Consider the following 17,387-nt stretch of genomic DNA (forward strand, 5'->3'; position numbering starts at 1 on the left):
TTGGTATAGCTTTCACTTTACATTATTCCTGTTTCTTTTTTAGCCCCTCGGAAACCAAGCCCTAAGGGTCTACCAAACAGAAAGGGAGTCCGAGTGGGATTTCGCTCCCAGAGCCTCAATAGAGAGCCACTTCGGAAAGATACTGATCTTGTTACAAAACGGATTCTGTCTGCAAGACTGCTAAAAATCAATGAGTTGCAGAATGAAGTATCTGAACTCCAGGTCAAGTTAGCTGAGCTGCTAAAAGAAAATAAATCTTTGAAAAGGCTTCAGTACAGACAGGAGAAAGCCCTGAATAAGTTTGAAGATGCTGAAAATGAAATCTCACAGCTTATATTTCGTCATAACAATGAGATTACAGCACTCAAAGAACGCTTAAGAAAGTCTCAAGAGAAAGAACGGGCAACTGAGAAAAGGGTAAAAGATACAGAAAGTGAACTATTTAGGACAAAATTTTCCTTACAGAAACTGAAAGAGATCTCTGAAGCTCGACACCTACCTGAACGAGATGATTTGGCAAAGAAACTAGTTTCAGCAGAGTTAAAGTTAGATGACACCGAGAGAAGAATTAAGGTACCGTTTCTCCGGCTTCTAATTGTGCTTTCTTGGGATGTTTCTTATTGGGCATTTAATGTGCTCTCTTAAAATTGCTTATTGCAGTTTGATATTTGCTTGGAAATGAAAACTATTTTTAGTACTGTTTTCTGAGTAAAAGATTTGGGAAAATTTAGTATTTTATATTTAAGAGGAAGATGCAAAAGATTGTGTACATTAATGAGCTACATGTTGACTGATGGATCATAGTCATTTTGGGAAAATACTCTATTTGGTTATCTGATTGCTTCTCTAAAATTGGAAATGACACTGTAATAGCCATAGTATATAAAACTGACCTTTTGGGGCCACTGTGTAAGAAATGCCACATGAACAATGCCTTCTGTTTTTGTATCTATGCACATTGTCTGTTAAAGATTAATTATAGTACATCTTTTTGGACATGGTCTGCACCTACTCCCCAGAATGAAAAAACTGTTAGAGCGTGGGTGGGAGACTGTTAGGACTAACTAGTCTGAGAATACAGCAGCTCTTTTAAAAGTATTTCTTTCCTGAATGGAGAGGAAAAGAGTCCTATCCCATGACTTTTACACAGGGCACTCAGTTGCCACCTTCTGTGTATATGTATCAGACAGAAGCCCTGAGTCAGGTTCTGTTGCTTAAAATTGACAAGTAGTTTGGAAAGCAAAGGTACGAAAAAGTATGGCAATAATGCTTGCTGTGAGAGTGAGCAAAGGAAGCTCAGAACTATAAATAAAATAGGTTTCTGCAATATATTAATTAGATGTTTTTAATACATGGCATGTTGTGATACTTAGTCTATATAATATGCCATGCCCATTATACCAGTGCCATGCCCAGGGACAGGGACTTATTAAATACACGCTGTACATCAGTGGCCAGAAAAAGCGCCTATTTTTTCCCTCCAAAATTTGCAATTATTGTCTTCTGTTTCAGTGCACAGAAGAGATCCTATTATGTAGATTCCAGTAATGATCAGCTCACAGTGCAAAGCAAACAAACTATTTTTAAGAGCCACTTACCCATGAAGTAGGGTAGGAGTGGGTACTGAGAACAGTTACCATAAACAACAAATAACTGACATTTTAATTATTTTTAAAGGGAAGCATAAAATGTGCCACATAATGGATTTTAAAATTATGAAGAGCACAGATTGCTAATTAATAAATATGCTAAATAGCTGAGTGTGTATATAAAACTACATATAGAGAACATGAAATTGCAGTGCATACACACACATATACAACTATATACTGCAGTTTTCTCTTATGTGAAGGGGATTGACAGGTGGTGGGGAGGGAGAAGAAAGAGAGAAGAGATAAGAAATGGGACTAATCCTGTGGATTCTGAGTTATACATGGAGGTGAATTATGTGACTGCTTACTTGGGAGCCTGAAAATCAGTCACCTATAATGTCAAGTCTTTGAAGTAGTTAACCATATAGTGTCCTCATTTTTTTTCATATTGGAAGTTTTGTAAATTTTTATTTTGAGTTCATTGTAGATTGCCATGCAGTTGTAAAAAATATGTAGAATAACTATAATATTACAGCCAGGAAATTGGTCGTGATACATACAATTCATCAACTGCATTTAACTTTCCCTAGTTTTACATGTGTTGTATTTAGTTCTGTGCAGTTTTATCACATGTATAGATTCGTGTGACTACCAACATGTCAAGATATAGACCAATTCCATGATAAGAATCCCTTGTATTTTACCCTTTTACAGCCACAACTACCTCCTGCCTTTCCCTCACTAACCTATGATATCAGCTAATTTGCTTATTATTTCTCTAATTTTGTCATTTCAAGAATGTTATATAAATGGAATCACACAGTATCTAACCTTTTGACATTGGCAGATTCTGCTTATACATTCACTCAAATGGTTACATGTATCAATAGTTCCTTTTTTCCCTGAGTATTCCATGGTGTGCACCACTACGGAGTATTATGGTACATCCTGTTGAAGGAAATTTGGTTTGTTTCCAGTTTTGGGCTCTTGACTACTAAAACTGCTATGACCATTTATGTGCAGATTTTTGTTTGAATATACATTTTAATTTCTCTGGGATATATGCCTGAAAGTGTACTTGCTGGTTTTATGGTAAATCTGTGTTTGATGTTGTAAGAAATGCCATTTCATTCTCTCTCTTTTTTTTATACTTTTTTTCTTTGTTGTTGTTTTTTCCATTTGTAACAATCATCAGAACATTCTCTTTTCTAAAGTAGTGGTACCATTTTTTATTGTCCCGCCAGTAGTGTATAAGTGGTCCAGTTTCTCAGCATCTTTGCCAGCATTTGGTGTTAACACTTTTTAAAGTTTTAGCCATTTTGATAGCTATGTAGCATCATCTCATTGTGGTTTTATTTTGCCTTTCCCTAATGGCTAATGATGTTGAACATCTTTTCATGTGCTTATGTGCCATCTGTAGATCTGTGCATTTCATTCATGTTTTCTGCCCATTTCCTAATTGGATTGTTTGCTTTATCTATTTTTGGAGAATTCTTTATTATAATCCAGATACGAGGTTTTTGTCAGATATGTGGTTTACAAATGTTTTCTGCCATTCCGTAGCTTGTCTTGTCATCCTTTTCACAATGTCTTTCAGAGGAGAAATTTTTAATTTTGATTTTTGATGTGGTTCAGTTTAGCAGATATTATCTCTTATGGATTGTGCTTTGGTATCAAGTCTAACACGTCACCTATCCCTATTGTCCTTTGCCTGTTTGTCCCAAAGATTTTCTTCTATTTTTTCATCTCCCAGCTTTATCGAGGTATAATTGACAAATAAAAACTGATTACTTTTAAGGTATACCACTTGGTGTTTTATAAAATTGTTATGGTTTTATGTTTTACACTTAAGTCCATGATTCATTTTGATTTAATTTTTGTATAGACTGTGAGGTTTAGGTTGAGGTTCTTTTTTGTTTGTTTGGCCTATGGATGTGTAGTTACTCCAGCACTATTTGTTAAAAAGATACCCCTCCTTCATTGAATTGTTTTGGCACTCTTGTCAGTTGGGCATATTTTTATGGGTTTATTTCTGTAGTCTCTATTCTGTTCTATTGATCTGTGTGTCTATTCCTTTGTTGTTACTACACACTCTTGATTACGTACAGCATCCATAATAAACCTTAACATTAGAGAGACTGATTCCTCTCATGTTATACTTCATTTTAAACATTTTAACTGTTTTAGCTACTCTTGATCCTCTGCCTTTCCACATAAATTTTAGAATAAGCTTGTCTACATCTACAGACATCTTCCTGGAATTTTTGTAGGAATTGCATTAAACATAGATCAATTTGTGGAGAATTGGTATCTTTACTGTGTTGAATCTTCCTATCTTGAACATAGTATGTGTCTCCATTTTTTTAGGGAATCCGATTTTTTTCATTATTATTTTGTAATTTTCAGAATACGAATCTGTATATGTTTTAGATTTATACCTAAATATTTTATTTCTTTTGGTGCAATTTTAAATTGTCTCAATTCTTACTAAATTAGAAAATTACTTTTGAACTTTTATTTTTGAATTTCAAAACTTATTTTTGTTGTAAAAGTTATTTTCACAAGGAGTTAAGAATGTTTTGTGCAAACCAAGGAATGACTGGTTTTAGAAGTTTACTCCCAAGTTTTAGAAATACTGGATTTATCAACTGTATACCTCAAAGTTGGATTGGTACATCTAAACTGCTTCATTTCTGCTATATTGGAATCAATATTTAATATGTTATTATGAACGGTTTTTTTTGAGACAGAGTCTTACTCTGTCCACCAGGCTCGAGTGCAGTGACATGATCTCGGCTCACTGCAACCTCCACCTCCCACGTTCAAGCGATTCTCCTGCCCCAGACTCCTGATTAGCTGGGATTACAGGCACACACCACCACACCCGGCTAATTTTTGTATTTTTAGTAGAGATGGGGTTCACTCTGTTGGTCAGGCTGGCCTCGAACACCTGATCTCAGGTAATCCACCCACCTTGGCCTCCCAAAGTACTGGGATTACAGGTGTGAGCCACCATGCCCAGCCATGAACCTACTTCTCTTAACCCAATAATTTCACATCAGCTGTTGTACTATGGTAGCTCTCTTGTTATTTGGGGGGATGGGGGGAGTGTAGCCAGCACAGCCCACCTGAGGGTATTTGTTCTCTACTTTTTAACCTGCTTTTTCATACTTCCTAAATGCAGCCTCTGGTTTTTAACCCATTTTGTACATCTTTCATGATCTCAGCAGTCAATCCAGAATTTGAAATATTTACTATAGAGTTTCTTACTTTACTGCAAAATTCAGCATTTGTTTTTGTGCTTCATTTTATTTTTCAAATTTTACTTCAGCCAACACTGTTGATCCTTTCTCTTCTAACTCAGGTCTAGTCAAACCACTAACTGATTAAGGAAAAAAACCCAGAAACTTGATTGTGATGTTTCATTTTGCAAATTAACTAAAACCCAAGAAAGTCCTGGGTATCCCTTGAAATTACTGTAAAATCTTAGCAAAGATCTCCGTTATTGTTAAGTTCTATGATGTTCTTTAGTAAGGATACCTGTCTATATGGTGTGTTTTTTTTTTTTTTTTTTGGCTGTAACTTTTTGTTTTATTTTAAGATAAAGCTGGAAATTGTATCAAGCAGCTTTGTTTATTTGTTTATAGCTTGTCTCATTCCAGGATTTCAGGCCACAACTCATTCTTCTTGCTAGTTGCAATTCCTTCTTAAGTGGGGGGGGGGGGGGGGGGGGAGGATGAAGCATCTTCAAGGTTATCTATAACTAGCTGAGCTGTGAAAAACTTTTCCCCAGAACATCAACATGTAAGTTGGGTACAGGCTTATTTTGTTCGTTGATGGAAGTGACAGAATGCACAGAATCTTAGTAATTTACGAACGGAGTAGTTTAGAAATGGATAACTGGTTAGAGAGGTGAACAACCAAAGGTATCTGTGGGGCAACCACCATGACAGTTGTCTGTCCTTCTTCAGAAATTACAGCCTATGTTGTAAGATGTGGTTTGCTCTGGTTCCAGGCCATAGACCAGGGATGGAGAAATACTTGATGTGATTAAACTTCCTGAGCTCTGTACAAAGGGCAGACAGTTACCTCAGTCTGTATACTTACTTCCTTACTTACAGTTGACTTTATACCTTTATTTTGGCTTTTATATCAATAAATTTCTTGAATAAAGTCCTGTCAATGTATCAGCCTCAATTTAATATTTTGTCACGTGGGATACCTATTAACTTCCTCAGGAATGGCACCAGGTTCAAGAGGCCGAAAAAGAGATCCAGAGCCAGCAAATGAGACATAAGGTTTACTGAGGGTAACTTGCATACAGGGTGGTCCAGTGATGGTGGGCTGGACGGTAGAACTGCCACCTCTTGCAGAAAGCATGCAGTTTATATAGCATTTTCACTTAACCTCCACCCCCTAACAACCTCCACCTGGCAACTTCTTTTAACCCAAAACAAAGAGTCTGGATTCCCTGTATGGCCAGCGTTCCACGAGACAGGCCAGGGACTCAGATGTTCCTCACAGGTAAGGAATGAATCTCTTGGGTTGGCCACTGCTTGGAACTCTGAACACACATTCAGGTGTGCCTGCCATACAGGATCATTCTCAGGGTGTGCTTAAGTTCAGTTATTGCTGTCAGGTGCATCTACCATCCATATACATATGCCATACAATGTTTAAATAAAACTGTAACACATGTACAGCCTAACTTTTATAGAAGAGAAACATTTTTTAGTTATATAAAGTAGTGGTTTTCAAACCTTTGCTCTCAAGACCCTTTTATATTCTTAAAAATTATTGACACCTCCCTCCAGCTTTTGTTTATGTATATTTAGCACATTTGAAATAAAAATCGAGAACATTAAAACATTTATCTTAATTCACTTAGTAATAAACAACTCATTGTATGTTATAAGATCTTTTAACAAAAAAAATCTGTATTTCCCAAACCAAAAATAAATGAGGACAAGAGTGGCATAATTTTATATTTTTAAAAATTTTTTAATGCCTGGCTTAATAGGGGACAGCTGACTGGGTCTTCATATCTGCTTCTGCTTCAATCTGTTGCGTTATGTTGTGATTGATAAGTGTGAAGAAAATTGAGCCTCACGCAGATGTCTAAAGTAGTTAGAAAATGGAGGAGTATTTTGGTAGCCTTTTCAGGTAATGGATAGTCTTTTTTTGGTATTATGCTAAAGCTTAACAAGTGATTTCTTAATGGTTAGTTGCAATGTGGAATATGAAACCATATTAATGAGCTGTTTGTATTTGGATACACTAACATTCATTGATGGTCTTTCAATGGATGTTTTACATCACGCATTGGTCATTTGGAAAATACTGGTTCACTTTCCAAATGTGTATATGTTTCAGTGGAGCCTTTGGAAAACTCCATTGTATACTCATGACACAATGAGTGAAAATAGCAAATAATATCTTAGTATTATAAAATAGTTTTGACTTTGAAGACCTTCCAAAGTGTCTCAGGGACCTTTAAGGGTTTTCACATCATTCTTTATGAATCACTGACTTAACATAGACAGTTCTTTGTTAGAAACTTCATTAGTAATTCCCCTAATAGGCAGTTTCTTTTAGTGACTGCAAGACTGCACCATTTCTTATTGGTCCAGAGACTGGCTTCAAATAGGGGCTGAAGGTAAAGGCATCAATTCTGTCCTAACTCCTTATAAGAAAGACAGTGTTGGGGTTGTGTTCCTGATCAGGGATGCAATAGCAGATCAGTCATAGCTATGACTAACAGTGTGTCATAAAGCAAATATCATGAAAGGTAACTATCATAAGAAACCATAATCATGAAATGGAAAACTATCTTCCAAGCATTGTGAGAAGATCATAAATGTAATATTATGTACATAATTATTAAAAGGACTCCAGTAAACTATAGGGTACACATTTAGTACATATAAAAATTCAACTTTTTTTTTAACATTAAGTTGACATAGAGTGAGTTACTTTGTTAGAAAAACAAAATGAAACTATTAAGACTTTCCTTCTTAAAAAATTTCTAAAGATTTTGGGGAATGCTTGAGTATCATCATACAGCTCAGTATCATGGAACTATGAAACAAAGTTTGAATAAACTTTTTCTTTCAGTAGATTTTACTATAAGAGATTGGTATTCAAATTCTCTTGACCCTAGAGCTGCCCTCAAGTAGGTATAAGTGTTGGTTGTTGATAATATTGCCTCCATGTAAACCACTTTCAAAAATAAGAATTGAAATTCTTGCCTTTACTTACATTATCTTCCCTTTACTCTTACTAGTCTATCTTCCTAGATACAGCATTGTCTTCCCTTTACTCTACTTAGTTTATTCAGAACTGGAAGTGAACTGTCTAGTATTGGGCCAGGCAGGATCACTTTCCTTTATCTTTACCTGCTATATTTTGCTCTAGTGGCTTGGAAGCTGCTCTGAAAGCTTCAGAAACCCAAATCCAGAAGCCTGCCTTTGCCTCTCCTACCTGTTCTTCATTTATCTAACAAATGAAGCTGATTAGTACAGAATAATGGTCAAACCAGGTTAGCCCTGTTCTTGTCTAACTCTGAGTTTGTACAGTTCTCCTAACCTCCAGGTTGAAGTCGTTTCATCTAAGAAATTAAACGGAATGATTTCTGAGGTGACATTCAGTTCTGAAATCTGATAAGTCTAAATTCATACTTTCAAAACTTTCATATGCAAAAAGTGTTTTTAACATGGTAAATTATATTTATGCTCCCCAATTAAGTCCTTATTATATCTATTATTTAATGTTGGAGAAATGAAAAATTCCCATTGTTGAAAAGAATAATTGCCTAGAAGACAAAATATCATTCATTGAGATTCTGCTAATTTTTATTGCATAATCAATGAACCGCCTAGATTTTATTATTTATGTATATTTTTACCTTTTCTGGAGGGAGAAGATTTACAATGAAATTATGAGATTTATGATTGAAGGGTAAAGCTTAAAATAGTTTCAGAAAATAAGCTTTGCAGTATCCTTAGAAACTACCCATTTAGGTAGAACAACTGTTAAGGCAATTTTGTGCTAATATTTAAGATAACCTTCCCATTGAAAAAGTAATACAAGCACTAAAACAGGGATTAAAATTTATGCAACAGGATAGACAATGAAACATCAGTTTTCCTTCTATGCTATGCTTTGCAAGCCTGTTCCAAAGAAACAGTCACTGTTAAGAAATTGTTGCTATGTGTGCAATCTCATATCTATATATTAATGCCCATTTTTCATTCTCTTACCACAGATGGGAGTATACCATACACATTGTTCAATACATATTTTTTCACTGAAAAGTATATTTTGGCACTTTTTACATATTTTTATGTTGTATACATATATTTAGATAGAGATGTGTGTGTATTTTTGCACACACACGAAAAAATCAGTCTCATGCTTTTTTTTTTTTTGAGACGGAGTGTCGCTCTGTTGCCGGTGCTGGAGTGCAGTGGCCGGATCTCAGCTCACTGCAAGCTCCGCCTCCTGGGTTTACGCCATTCTCCTGCCTCATCCTCCCAAGTAGCTGGGACTACAGGTGCCCGCCACCTGGCCCAGCTAGTTTTTTGTATTTTTTAGTAGCGACAGGGTTTCACCGTGTTAGCCAGGATGGTCTCCATCTCCTGACCTCGTGATCCACCGGTCTCGGCCTCCCAAAGTGCCGGGATTACAGGCTTGAGTCACCACGCCCGGCCAGTCTCATGCTTTTTAAAGGCTGCATATTATTCCATTGTGGAAATATATCATAATATGATGAACCCTTTCCTTATTAATGTTAAATTTAAGTTTAGCCTAAAGCTGTCTTCTTTCATATTTTAAGTTTGGCCTAAAAGTTTCTCCATACATAGCAACCTATAATCTAACTGGATATGTAAACAGACAGTTAGCTACTCTTGTACCAGTCACAGCCAATCACCAGTGGCCAACTATTCAAACTATGTTAAAGTAGTGCAGACACCAAGCTGTAACCAGCCCCCCTGATTCTTTACCTCACTTCTGTGTTCTATATGTCACTTCCCTTTTTCTGTCCATAAATGTTACCTGACCATCTGGCAGCCGTGGAGTCACTCTGAACCTATTCTGGTTCTAGGTGCTGCCCAGTTTGTGAATTGGCTCAAGTAAACTCTGCTCGTGTGTCTAAAGTTATTCTTTTAACATTAATATATGTGTTGGCTTTTGTTTTGAGGTAGTATAAAAGATACAAAGCATTAAACATTAATTTTTATTTGTATATGTTAGTATACTAATGGAAAAACCCTGGAAGAGGAAGTCCCTGGGTCAGTAGAGCATTTTAAAATCATTTTTGGCTATTAGTTAATATCAAGACTCTAAAGAATGGTGCTGGATAATAGTTGTTCTTGGATCAAAGTTAAATTCTTCATTTTGGGAGGATTAAATTGGCCTTTCTTGTGGTTATTATCATTCCAGGAGATTCTAGAGCATTTCCATTTTTTGTTTCCCATTCCCTAGGCATTTGTGTTTTTATGAAAGCATCTTTAATACGGAAACATTGATGGACTTTGCTAACTTAGTTGAGTTACAAATTATTGGCTTAGAATTCAAGGTCGAATTTTAAAAAATTTAGCTTATATTTTAATTAGGCTATTAATTAGACTGTTAATACCTACCCTTTAACCTATTAAGTTCCCAGTGGAACTTCATACACACACACACACACAAACAGACAAGTTTCAAGTTCTGGTTATACACCATTCCAGCTTTGTGATGTGTGATATACCACTTTAGTTGCCAGTCTGTAAATGTTTGCAGGTGATCATAAACAGGGTTGGGGATAAAGTTCATAATGAGTCTGGCTCAGTGCTTGGTACCTACTGGACACCTAATTTATAAGTGGAAAAAGAGAAATGTACTAAAAGTACATTAATTAAAAGTAAATACATTAAAGCATGGTAGCATTCTTGAGTTTGAAAGGCCCGTGGAAATAATTTAGTGCAGTGGTTTTCAATTTGAGCTCAGTGGACTTCAAGAGTTCTACTGTTTTTTAAAAAAAGTTTGAAACTACTGATTTGGTCTGTTGGTTTTTCAGATTTTGACAGTTCTTCACAGGCAACCAGATACAACTGAATTGTTCTGTAGTAGTGATTAAAGAGTTATGTTACAGAGGGGACTTCAGAAACTCACATGCCTAACAACTTGAAGCAACCTCTGAAACACCTCCATGGGGAACTCTCTAGTCCAGTGCAAACATTGAACTGTTGAGGAAACTGAGAGATGTTATTTGCCTTCCTCTAGGTCACATAGAATCAGATAGGTCATGGCCGGGCGCAATGGCTCATGCCTATAATTTCAGAACTTCGGTAGGTGGAGGCAGACGGATCAGTTGAGCTCAGGAGTTGAAGACCAGCCTAGCCAACATGTTGAAACCAAGTCTCTACCAAAAATACAAAAATTAGTCATGTGTGGTGGTGCACACCTTGTAATCCCAGTTTCTCGGGAGGCCGAGGCAGGAGAATCGCTTTAACCTGGGAAGTGGAGATTGCAGTGAGCTGAGATCATGCCACTGCACTCCAGCCTACGTGACAGAGTGAGAATTTGTCTCAAGAAACAAAACAGAACAACGAAACAAAAAAGAATCATATAGGTCACTAGAAGCTCGTGTTTGGGAGTAGAATTGCAGTATTCTATCTTCTGTTGCTCTATTATTTTGTTATTTTAGTAAAATCCTTGGAATTTTGTCATGTTTAAATGCTGAGTAATAGGTTCCTCTTATAATAGTACATTTTGTGTTTTTTCATAGTTTTAAATGATAGCAGTAATTAAAGTATTATAATTTTGGTTATTTTATCAGCATCTTCTGATGAAATGATCTAAAAACTGTAAAAGATACTAATTGTTTTTTCAGAGTCTGTCATCATGCTAATTCTCTATATGTCATTTGCTGAGCAGAAATCACTTCTATAATCTGTTGTATTTTTGGTGCTAACTAGTAAATACTGTGGAGTAAAATCTGTGCTGGAAGACAAAAGCTCAGGGTAAGGAAAGGCGAAACACTTTTAAAGAAAACAGATTTCATTAAAGAAAACAGGTTTCATTAGAACAAGAACAAGATCCATTACTTAGGGCAGACTTGTACAGAGGAAGCATAACTATTGGATTATGAGTTTACCTCTATCTTGTCCTGCTCAAAGCAGATGAAGAAATAGTAAGACACAGATAGCTCATTTAAATTAGCTCCGTCTCCAGATTCAAATGAATTATCCTCCAGAGGACTGAAGAACCTTGCAAATGTGATTCCAGAGCCTTTGTCATTGTACTTTGGAGAGTTAGGAAGACTAGGAGAAGTGAGAAAGTGAAAAAAGGCAAATACCAGTGTTTTCAGAGGTAAACAGAGATAGGTGTTAGAAATTATCAGTCAGTGGGCTTGATAGAAATCTCTACCAGGTTTTTAAATGTTTTGGAAAATATTGCTTACTTAGAGCTATTCTTACTTTCTTCCCCCCACCCCCCGCTTAGGATTACTAGAATGGTGCATGAAGATATGCTATGTCTACTATATTCTCCTATGTATATATACTATATATTACACATCTATATTCTATACTATATACTACATAGTATACCATACTATACAGTTATAGAATATACAGTTATAGAACTGTATATATTATATAGAGAGAACTATATAGAACTCTCTATATTATATATAGAGAACTATATAGAACTCAGTATAGTATATACAATTATAGAATTCTATACAGTTATATAATATAGATGTGTATAGTATATGCAATATATTAGTATACAGAACATGCAATATGCTATATATAATATATAACTATATTGTATCAATTAGCATATAGTAGATATAATATGGATAGTATATAGGGTAAATTCAGTAAGCCTTTCATGTTTGTATTTTAATGGAGAATTATGGACTGGTTGAAAATAGTGTTAGAAAGTTTTACAATTGGATCAGTAATTGTACCCAAAGGGTGCAGGTAAATAAATAGCTGTCAACTTGAAGAGAAGGTTTCTAGGTGGGTGTTTTCAAGTGCTATCTTAGGCTCTGTTCCTTTCAGCATATTTATCAGTGAATTTGACCAGGTTTCTTAACAGCACGAACAAGTCTTATTTGATTTTGTATTTGCAACATTTGGCACTCTGTCTGGCATAAAATTAGTGTTTCTTAAAATAATGAATGGATGGATATGTTCTTGACAGGTTCAAAAACAGGGGGCCCAATGAATTTGATGGATGACAAGATCAAGCTTGATCCCCCTAGGCTCAAAATCTGACCTAAAATAAGCAAGATAAAATTTAGTCAGGTTAACTGTTTCACCTCAATTTTTTTCCATCTATTTTATGTGTACACTATGGGGAGCCCTGGATTAATAGTAATTGAAGTTAAAGCATAATTTTTTAAGTATATGAACCTATAATTATATGGCCATTTAAAAAATTGGAAGGGAAGAAGTTAACCAAGTGTGGTGGTACCTTCGTCCTAAGAGGTAATAGTAACTCTAATTTCATTGGTTAGATCACATCTAATAACAAGTACCAGATTTTAGGTAACAAACTGACATGTGGAGAGCAGACAGGATTACCAGGGAGTCAAAAAACTGGCATAAAAGAAACAGTGGAAGAAACATAAAATCATAGAAAAGATAAGGAAAAATGTTAACTTACTTCATTGTTTAAAGGGCTGTCACATGGAGCAGGAGAAATAGATTTATTTCCTGAAGGCAATACAAACTTAATGGATATTACTAGAAAACTGGTTTCCACTCATTCAAAAGAGCGTCCTAATAATTGGAATTGTCCAATAATGAAGTAAGTATCCTTTGATTATCAAGCTTTCTGCTACCAGAAGTATTTGTGCAAAGATTCAATGTCTACCTTCTAGGAATACTGTAAAAAGGTATTACTATAAGGTGGACTCATGACCTCCAGGGTCCTTGCTTACACAAGGATCTGAGTCTTTAGAATTGAGCTATAACAATACTGAACAGATATTAAAACAACTGACATTGATAGACTTATTTTAACAAATACAATATTGGTATTTAAATCTGTAATTCTTTACTAATTAATAAAAAACAAATGAAGGTAAACTTATCCTTTGTGTTAACTTTCAAAAATTGTTAAATTATATTTATTTCCATTAACAAGATAGAATTCTGTGATATGTCCTTTGGAAAAAATGTTAAGTATTTTAAATTTTCTTGTATTATTAACATATTTGTTTAAAGATGTTTTGAAATTTACAGTAAAAGTAGGGGAAAAATATCCATAGTCCTACCAGCCAAAGATAACTACTATTTGCATTCTCTTCTTTATCTATTTAGTTTATTTAATTTCTTAAAGTACTTCTGATTTTTTAATGAAATATTTTGAATATACAAAAAGAGTTTTTAAAACATTCATGTACCTACTTGATATAGCAATTTTTGCTTTAGATCTTATTTTTCTAAAATACATTGATATTTCCCTGTATCCTTTCTCCAAACATCCTTTTTCTACTCTCCCTGCTCAGAAGTAACTACTATTCTGAAGTTGTTAGATATGATTTTTCTAAGCATTTTAATTTTTATTTAAACATATTTTAGAAACTTTTTATTTTTTATAAGTAGTACATGTATATATATTTTTTAATTAGAGAAGAATTAAAAGATAAAATGAAAACACTCTCATTCTTACCACTCAGATGTCACCACTTTTGGTATCTTAGTGTGTATCCTTTTGGATCTTTTTCTGTGAATTTGTGTGTATATTTATGTGTAAGGAAATTTTCTTCTACTACTGGCTTGCTAGGGTTTTTGTTTTAAATCATGGATTGTTTTGAATGTGAAACTACTCTCGTTCTTTGCTTCTTGGGATAGATAGGTGCTATTTAGTTGTGATGCAATTTTTACTCATTGCTGAATTCCTTTTGCTAGTATTTGGGACTTTTGCAACAATATTCATATTTTGGAATGGTGTACGATTTTATTTTTCCACTATTGACATCAAGATTATAAAAAATCTCATCAAAAATGACAGAGATTTCCTTTCTGTTCTCTTTTACAGATAATCTGTTTCTTAAAATTTGTTAGATTTCACCACTGAAACCTTCTGGATTTAGTCCTCATGTGGGAATTTGGTTTTGCTTTTTTTTTTTTCTACTTAATCTTTTAATTTTTAACAGTATTTTTAATTTAAAAAAAATTCTTCTTAGTATTTTAATAGTATTTATTAGTTTACCATTATTTCTTGCATGTCACCATTCTTTCTTCATTATTGTTCCTTCAGGGTTCACTTCCTTTCTTAACTGAAATATATATATAAGTGAGAGCTTCTGACTGGCAACACTGTTTAGTATTTGTCTGAATATATTTTATCTTTACTCTTCAGTGATAATTTCACTGGATCTTGCTGGATTCCAGGTTGACAGTTATTATCATTTGGAACTTGAGTATTTTTTAGCCCTGGTATTTTTTTTTTTTTTTTAACACATTCTTATTGAGTTTAATGGTTTCCTGTTTTGCTCCAAAATATTTAGGGGGGATAGGATTTTCTTAAATTAATATTTTATATGGAAATAATTTCAAGCTTACAGAGAGTTGCAAATCTGAAAACGGTACAAAGAACACTTCTATACAGTTTACTCAGATTCGTCTGTTGTTAACGTTTTATCCCATTTGTCTTATAATATGCATGCATGCTCTTTCATGTGGTCTCTCTGTTATATGCATATATACACAATTTTTTTTTTAAACTATTTGAGGGTAACTTGGATACATCATGCCCCTAAATACATCAGCATGTATTTTTTAAGAATAGGGATTATGCTCTTATAGAACCATAGTAAAATTATGGTTATACTGTGATTTACACTTATATAATAATTTCCTCTAATCTACTGTCTGTAGCACAGTTTTTTTCAGTTGACCTAATCATATCTTTTTTTTTTTTTTTTTTTTTTTGAGACAGAGTCTTGCTCTGTCACCCACGCCGGAGTGCAGTGGCACGATCTTGGCTCACTGCAACCTCCACCTCCTGGGTTCAAGCGATTCTCCTGCCTCGGCCTCCTGAGTAGCTGGGATTGCAGGTGCACACCACTACGCCCAGCTAATTTTTGTATTTTTAGTAGAGATGGGGTTTCACCATGTTCGTCAGGCTGGTCTCAAACTCCTGACCTCATGATCTGCCCGCCTCACCCTCCCAAAGTGTTGGGATTACAGGTGTGGGCCACCACACCCAGCCTTCATCATATCTTTTATAGTACTTTCTGTTCTCCAGTAGGACCCAGTCTAGGGTTAAGTATTATACTGAATTGTCTAGTTTTCCAGCCTTCTTTTATCTGGAACATTTCCACATACTGTTGTTTTATTTATGACATTCACATTTGTTGAAACATACAGCTCCCTACCCCTTTTAATTTAATAGAATATCCTTAACTTTGTATTTCTCTTATGTTTCATTGTGTATAGACTGGGGTTTTTGTGTTTTTGGTGAGAATACTGAATAGGTAATATTATTTTCCTTCTTAAGATATTACATCTGGAGCCACATGATGTCTCTTGACCTTCACTAGTGATGTTAATTTTGATCTCCTAGCCAAAGTTCTGCTCAACTTCTCTAACATTTACCCATTAACTGTTCCTCCTCTTATAGTGAAATCAATAATCTGACCATGTGGAGCTGCCTTAAGAATATGTAAATATCTTGTTCCTCATCAAAATTTAGCATCCGTTGATGATTCTTTTCTGATCCAGTCTTTATCATGATGCTCTTTCCAACTTCATCTCTCATTATATCTTCAATTCTGGAAAATTCTTAACTTTTTTGCTTCTTTTGTTTATCAGTTTGCTTTTTCCTCATTTCGTCATTGTCTTTTAAATTCTTATTACATTACAAAAACGTTTCATGAAGAATATGGATGGACAATAAAGATGAAAATTAACTTCAGTAGTCATCAAAGAAATACAAATTAAAACAATTTTATCCTTCTTTAGGCCAATCTGATGGATTAAAGAATTACAGTATCCTCTTACTGTAAGTATCTAGTGAAATAAAGGCTACTAGACTTTCAAAGAGAATGTAAACTGTTACAACCTTTTCTAAGGGCATTTTGGTAATGCTTTTCAAAACCTTAAAATTGTACAAATGTCTATCAACCCAGAAGCTTCATTTTTCAAAACTTATACACTTGTTTTTACTGTTTTTTATTATCTATAAACAATTTTAATGCCTTTTTGTACTCCCTCCCTTTTATCAATCCCTGCCCACTACTCCTCAGCTAATCTACTTTTTGTCTCTATAAATTACTTGGCATTTTAAGAATTTTATATGCGTGGAGTCATATAGTATGTATTATTTTATTCCTGGTTTCTTTAGCAAAACTGTTTTGAGTTTCAAAAATGTTGTTGGAAGTATCAATTGTTCATTCTTTTTTATTGCTAAGTGGTGATTACCCTTATTATATACATATATATGACATTTTGTTTATCCATTAATCCATCCCATTGATGGACATTTGGATTGTTTCCAGTTTTTAACTATTACAAATAAAGCTGCTGTGAACATTCATGCAGAAGTCTTTGTATAGACACTGGCTTCTTTTTCTCCTGTGTAAAGACCTAAGTGTGGAATGACTGTGTTATACATAGTAGACGTATGTTTTACTGCCCAACTGTTTTCCAAAATGGTTGTACCATTGTACATTCCCAAAACAAAAGTGTATGAGAGTTCTGGTTGCTACTCATCCTAGCCATTTTGTATGCTCAGTTTTTCCAGTTTTAGATATTCTGATAGATAAATAGCATTGTTTTATTGTGGCTT

The 17,387-nt window shown here is 34.7% G+C and overlaps 1 protein-coding gene across 6 annotated transcripts in view; it reads left to right on the plus strand.

The window, feature by feature from the left end:
* Positions 1 to 17,387, plus strand: part of LCA5 (lebercilin LCA5) — a 71,439-nt gene that overhangs the window by 24,375 nt on the left and 29,677 nt on the right. For all 6 annotated transcript variants that reach the window (XR_012095084.1, XM_038002182.2, XM_008006423.3 and 3 more), the window contains one exon: positions 44 to 573. Coding sequence is in view for 5 of the 6 variants with exons in the window: in XM_038002182.2 (XP_037858110.2) it covers positions 44 to 573 (530 nt within the window). In the remaining variant the exon portion in view is untranslated. The remainder of the gene's footprint in view (positions 1 to 43; positions 574 to 17,387) is intronic.

This window comes from Chlorocebus sabaeus, chromosome 13 (assembly GCF_047675955.1).
Source record: "Chlorocebus sabaeus isolate Y175 chromosome 13, mChlSab1.0.hap1, whole genome shotgun sequence".
In the NCBI taxonomy this organism is placed as follows: Eukaryota; Metazoa; Chordata; class Mammalia; order Primates; family Cercopithecidae; genus Chlorocebus; species Chlorocebus sabaeus.